Source organism: Fulmarus glacialis, unplaced genomic scaffold (genome assembly GCF_000690835.1).
Source record: "Fulmarus glacialis isolate BGI_N327 unplaced genomic scaffold, ASM69083v1 scaffold21619, whole genome shotgun sequence".
In the NCBI taxonomy this organism is placed as follows: domain Eukaryota; kingdom Metazoa; phylum Chordata; class Aves; order Procellariiformes; family Procellariidae; genus Fulmarus; species Fulmarus glacialis.
Genome location: NW_009235456.1, coordinates 2,127 through 8,004, shown reverse-complemented (window position 1 = coordinate 8,004; position 5,878 = coordinate 2,127). Strand labels below are relative to the sequence as shown.

Below are 5,878 nucleotides of genomic sequence, written 5' to 3'. Positions count from 1 at the left end.
TGTTGAGGACTGCTGGGCCACGCCAAATGCAGATCCCTACCAGGACGTGCGGCACAAGCTCATTGAGAAGGGGTGAGTGGAGTGCCCCTAACGCATCTGGTCTCCTTGCACCATAAGCACAGTTGTGTCTCTTTGCTGGATGCTAAGGACAGGTTGCTGTGAGAGAGCAATGAGCAATGACACCATCATTGCTCATAGGTGGGACCTATGGTGGACACCATCATTGAATAGGTGGAACAGCCCCATAGATGAGCCCCCTAACTGCTCTGAACTGAGCCCCCTCTCCTGACCCTGCTCTGCTACCAATAGTGCTGCCTTCCCTCTAGCATCGCTCCTGACCAGCTGGGGAAGCAAAGAGCAAGGAGCAGAGAGGGGAGACCTTGCTGGTTTGTGCATAGAGGTATCTGCTGAAGAGCTTGCATTAGAGGTGGCTCCAGCCAAGCTAAAGCCTGTAACATGGATATCTGGGAAGTGGGAGCCACAGCCAGGCTCACTCCACCCCTGCAGAGCAGCTTGTGGCCCCAGAGAGCAAGACACGAGCCAGCTCCTGTGCTGGTGGCAGCTCCTCCCTGAGCTGGGCATAACGCAGGGTGCCAAGGAAAGACATCCCCACCGGCACCGAGACAGAAATATTCCTGTTCAGCAAAGCTTGGGGGCTGCACCCGGTCCCTGTGTCCCATGCTGGGGTGCTCCCCCTTGTTTGCCACCTGTTGACTCGGTCATCATGTCCCAGGTGCCCCCACGATGAGACAGTGACATATCTGAACGCCATTGGAGAGAGCACTGCTGCCAAGTTCAGCTTCCAGATGTTTCAGTTTGTTGGTTACCCCGAGGTGTTCCTGCACTGCCGTGTCCGGCTCTGTCTCCCCAACAGCCCGGAACCCTGTGCCAAGGTGAGCTCTCCCAGTGGTCAGCACCATGCCCTGGCTGGGCAGGGGGACCTCCCTTCCCCTGGCCTGCTGTTTGGATAAGGAGCTCTGCTCTGGTGTGCCTCAGTACAATAAACACCTCCCAGCAGCAGGAGCTCACCCCAGCACCCTGAACTAAACGTACGAGGGCTTGAACCCACCAGAGAGCTCCTTTCCCCCTCCCTCTGTCTGTTGAGTATTTGCAGGAGGAGGAATTTATGCTAGGACTTGGGGAGGAGCAGCCTAAAGTCCTTCAGGAACCATCTCCTTTCATGCTCTGGGGTCTTGACTGGTCTCAGGCTGCAGCCCCAACTGTGCCTCTGCCAGGGCGAGACCGCCAGGACAGCTCTTGCCCCCTGGAGCAGGCTTCTCCCCTGCCCTCTGGTCCCATCACTCTTCCCTTGGCTTTGTTGACAGCAATGCCCCAGGCACTGGAGGAGCAAGCGGGCGCCGGCGGATGACTACAATAAGATTGTCTCCTACGGGCCCATCCACCTGCTGGCTGCTCCTTCCTTGGGAGCAGAGACCCACCATTCCAGGACTGACCAACAGGACCTGGGGGGTACGTATGTCCCTCCGGGGAGGGCAGGAGCAGTTCACAGACCCTTGTAACTGTCTAGGCAATGCCAGGTTATAAAAAGGGCTGCTAAAATCACTGCCCTGCACAGAAGCAAGGAGTCTTTCGGGTGTCTTGGCCATGCACGGCATGCTTCATAAGCCAAACCAGAGAGGTTAGCTCTGCGTGAGCAGCTCCGTACCAGGCACAGGTCGGGCTGAGCAAGGGAGCTGGGTGGGAAGGGACCAGGAGCCAGAAGGCTGTCGGTGCAGCACCCCAGGCGGAGAAGGCTGGGTTTTCACACTGGATCTCTGCATCAATCCAGCTCCTTCTGAGCACCAAGGCCAATCCAGGAGATCCAAGCAGCGGTCCAGGACCAGGGCTGGGGGCAAACCCGCCTACAGCATAGCTCAGACCAGGCATGAACACTGAGCTAAATGGAGCCCCTGGGCAGCAGGTGTGGGTGGAGGCCCCAGGTGAGGCCAGTTGGGGTGACCAAGTCCTGTTAGTGCCTTCAGGGCCGCAAAGTACCCCCAGCTCCGGCGGCTCTTACCCTTCACAGGAGATGATCTCCCCTAAACCTGCCCCCAGCCAGGAGATGCCGAACCAGGGCTCAGTGCCGACTTGGGGGACCCAGATGTGTAACCAGCCTTTCTCCTCTTCGGCAGGACCCAACCCATGGCTCCCCGGGGCCCTCATCCTGCTGTGTGTGCTTGGTGTGCTCACTGTGGCTGCTGCAGCCGTCAGCGCGAGGCGGCGAACGGTGTAGAAAATGGCTGTTGTTTCCAAATAAATGTGACAGTAGCAGAGAGGCTCTTGCCTGTGTCTTTATGGGGGTTTTTTGGGAAGGAGGTGACGGTTGGATGCAAACGGTGCTTGAAGGATGAGTCAAATCAGAGTGTTTCTGTTCCCTGTAGCATCCCTAGGACCTTCTCATCCCCTCCTGGCCCACGCTCTCTAGACTCAAAACATGTACCCAGGCATGGGAGTTCCTTCTGCCTGCCTTCCTCCTCCCCAGAGAGTCACCCAGGCCTGTGGCGAGGTGGAGGTACCCACACTAGATACTTGCCACCAAAGCTGGACTTTGCGTGGTTCTCTGAGACGCAAAGGGCAGCATTAGCAGAGAAAGGGCTGCGTGTGTATGTATATATACCTATCCGTACAGATTGCTTCCTCCTGAATGATGACAAATTGCCAGCAAGATTTTTGCCGATCAATACATCCTTAATATAAAGCAAGTAACAAACAATATTGTAAGGATCAAGGACTAAATCCATAGTGCTCAGACAGCCGGCAGAGATCTAATGCTAAAACACAGGTAAGGAGAAGGTGTGTTTTCCCTGCGAGGGGGCTGTGTGCGCACATTCGGCTGAAGCATGGTGTCCTCGCGGAAATCATTGCTGGCCCCAGAAGGTGTTTTGCAGGAGGGACATACAGCAGATGCCTGCCCCAAGAGCTCAGCCCTGGTCCGTTTGGAGAGGGCATATTGCAAAGAAGCTTGTAGTTTTCTCTTTTCTTGCTAATTCCCAGACCTGAACCTCCTGAGTCTGGGCTGGAGTGAGTCAATCCTCCCACCTCCAACAGCAGGAAAACCCACCGCCAGGCTGGTCCAGCACCAAAGGCCATCTCTAGTGAAGAAGGGGATGGCTCCATCCTGACTGAAGGCAGGCGGTTCGTGGGCTCCCTCCTTGCTCCTGCAAGAGCCCCTGGGGAATGAGATCAGGGGCACTTCAAGACCATGCGGGAGCTGCAGCCTGGAGGGACTTTGGCAGAAGGGACATCTCCAGAGCTCCTTGCCCAAGGCAGGCCACTAGGAACAAAAGCGCCGAAGCAAAGAGCCCTGCTAAGGTGGATCATGTCCACGGAAGGGTAAACTGAGGCACGGCAAACTTAGCCCTTGTCCTCCATGGGGAAGCTGTATCCATTGGGATCGAAGCTTGCTCTCAGCGGGTGCACACGCAGGCAGGGAGGGAGGCCTAGCCAGCAGCTAGTCCTGGGAGACTGTGATGGTTTTGTCATGTCTGATGACCTGGGAGAGGGAGCCAGCAGTCTCCTTCGTCTTTGGGTAGTAGAGGAAGACCAGCCAGATGAATATGAAGATTCCTGCAGGGAAAGGAAGGCAGACACTCAGCAGCGGCAGCAGGAGATGGTGGGAAGCATCCTGCCGGGATGCTGCCAGCACTTCCCTGCCGCTTCCAGGGGGTTCCCCCAGCTCACTCCTGCTCCTGCAGGAGGGTCTCCCCGTGCTTCAGGTGAACCATTTAGCTGGGACATGCCCTGGGTGGATAATGTCCCTGTTCCTCTGCTAAAGAATGGCTTCCTTGGAGGAAAACCACCCCCGGTGGAGTGGACGTGGTTGGGAGCCGTGACCAGCTCCGTGCCAGTGGCTGGGACCTGCTGCTTGACATGCCCTGCCAAAGGGAAGGGCATGACAGTGCTGGGACGATGCTGGTGCCTTGGGACCCCTGGTAAACCCACTGCCAGGCTGGCTCCTGCCTCCTCCATCTTCCCCACCTGAGCCCAGGGAGACCAGCTTGGAGCCGGCCCTGACCTTGGAGAGAGTTGAGGATGGTGAAGAGGTAGAGCATGGGCGCAGAGGAGGTGCCATGGGTGAGGAACGCCAGGGCCCAGGTGGCTCCCAGCAGGCAGAAGAGCCCCAGCGCCCCCAGGGCCACCTTCCAGGCCTTGCGGTCTCCCTGCACTGCCCCTGTGCCCTGCAGGCAGCAGCTCTTCTGGGTCACCACCCCGAAGACGGCCATGTTGAAGAGGAAGATGAGGCCGAAGTAGCCGCAGTTGGTGATGTAGTGGACCAGAAGATGTTCCGAAGTGATCCAGCACCTGAAAAGAGACAACCGCGGTGCCTCCAGCAGCTCTGCTAGCCCCAGCAGCACCCATGGAAGCCTCCCCGGGAGGATGTGTTTAGGGATGCGGGGACACCCTTCTGCTGCTGGTGGGGTTTTCCAAGGCCACGGTGAAGCAGGGGCGACAGCAGTGCAGATCTGCTGTCCTCGTGTTGCTCAGCTGGGAGGGAGCCTGGGGAAGCTCCAGGTGGACCTTGGATGTCCCTCCATGACCTGGAGGCCTGCAGGCATGACCGAGGAGTCTCGGCATGAGAGGTGGTGATGGTTACCACGGCTGTAGCTGCTGTGTTGTAATCACAATTAGGGAAGTGGAAGCACAGCGTAAAGCTGAGCAGGATAGGTGCAACCCCCCACGGTCACGCTCCCAGCAGGACCAGGATACCGCTCCCCGTGCCAAAGGGCCACCTAAGCCACGTGGGCAGTGGCACACGCACAGGTGGGCTATGACCTGGTGGTTCACGGTCTGGAGGCTGTATTCTCCGTAGCTGCCAATGACTCCTGCCACCCCCACCACGAGAGCAGGGAAGCCTGGAAGAAAAAGGGAGACACGTGAAGGAGGCCAGAAAGGCAAGCGGCGGGTGAGGTCGTCGGCTTGGGGTCTCTGCATGTCCCTGGATGTGCTGACCTCAGGGAAGATGGGGCTTAGGGACCCACTGAGGTTGCACAAGTGCCGGGAGCACGACGGTTGCTGCTGGGACATGATGTGGAGAGGGAAGGGACTCGAGGTGTCCCCTAACCTCTCTGCGGGATCATCTGCTCCAGTGCTCCCCCAGGTGCCGTGGAGGGCTGGCAACGGGGGAACGAAGACCCCCGAGGACATCACCTGCTCAATGAGCAGGAGGCTGGTCCCCAGCAGGATGGAGGGTGCCTGCGGGTGCTGCCCTTAATTTGGTGCACCGAGCCCATATAAGGCACTTCCTAGCCCTGACCATGGCATTTGGAAGAGCTGCGGGCAGGACGGGGACTTGCTCGCTCTCTGCCCAGTACCGCATCACCCTCTTCCCCCTCCGGTTGTAACCCACTGCCCCCTCTCCCCCCGCCTCTTGCCCAGGCTGGTGGTGCTCACCCCAGCCGACCAGGCACAGCTTTGCCAGGTAGTGGTGGATGTAGGTGCCGAGGACCTTGACAAAGAGGAGGTAGAGGTGACAGCCCTCCAGCACCATCCAGGTGAAGCAGCAGAGCAGGCAGTAGTGGGTGAGCCCTCCCAGGACCTTGCAGGTCCTTGGCTGGGTCCCACCGGAGAGCCCGCTGTTGAGCAGGAAGGCCAGGTTGAGGAGGAACAGGCTGCCCACGAGGTTCACGTGCAGCCCCAGGTTGGTGCGGAGGGTCTCCTCGGACCTGAACCTGCACCTGAGCATCCCCGGAGGGAGCAGAAAAGGTGGGGGGTCACAGTGGAGTGGGGCCCCATGCCGTATCGCAGCAGGTTCATGCAGAGGCACCAGAACTGCCCCACATCTCTCCCAGCCTGATGAGTCCCCAGGGAGCTGCTGGCACATCCTACCTTAAGAAGATGCAGAAGGTGATGGTGAAGATGGAGAAAGCCATGGCTACCC

At 58.6% G+C, this 5,878-nt stretch overlaps 2 protein-coding genes across 2 annotated transcripts in view; one reads left to right on the top strand and one right to left on the bottom strand.

The window, feature by feature from the left end:
* The window catches only part of LOC104082794 (pancreatic secretory granule membrane major glycoprotein GP2-like), a 6,491-nt gene extending 4,258 nt beyond the window's left edge, over nucleotides 1-2,233 (top strand). Inside the window, 4 exon segments of the mRNA XM_009586037.1 lie at nucleotides 1-72; nucleotides 734-893; nucleotides 1,326-1,470; nucleotides 2,133-2,233. The exon segment at nucleotides 1-72 is cut by the window's left edge and continues 25 nt beyond it. Coding sequence (XP_009584332.1) covers nucleotides 1-72; nucleotides 734-893; nucleotides 1,326-1,470; nucleotides 2,133-2,233 — 478 coding nt within the window.
* A 1,218-nt stretch (nucleotides 2,234-3,451) lies between these two features.
* Nucleotides 3,452-5,878, bottom strand: part of GPR97 (G protein-coupled receptor 97) — a gene marked incomplete at its 5' end in the record, with an annotated part of 4,549 nt that continues 2,122 nt past the window's right edge. Inside the window, 5 exons of the mRNA XM_009586036.1 lie at nucleotides 3,452-3,567; nucleotides 4,016-4,302; nucleotides 4,760-4,853; nucleotides 5,392-5,675; nucleotides 5,827-5,872. Of these exons, the coding sequence (XP_009584331.1) occupies nucleotides 3,452-3,567; nucleotides 4,016-4,302; nucleotides 4,760-4,853; nucleotides 5,392-5,675; nucleotides 5,827-5,872 (827 nt within the window). The remainder of the gene's footprint in view (nucleotides 3,568-4,015; nucleotides 4,303-4,759; nucleotides 4,854-5,391; nucleotides 5,676-5,826; nucleotides 5,873-5,878) is intronic.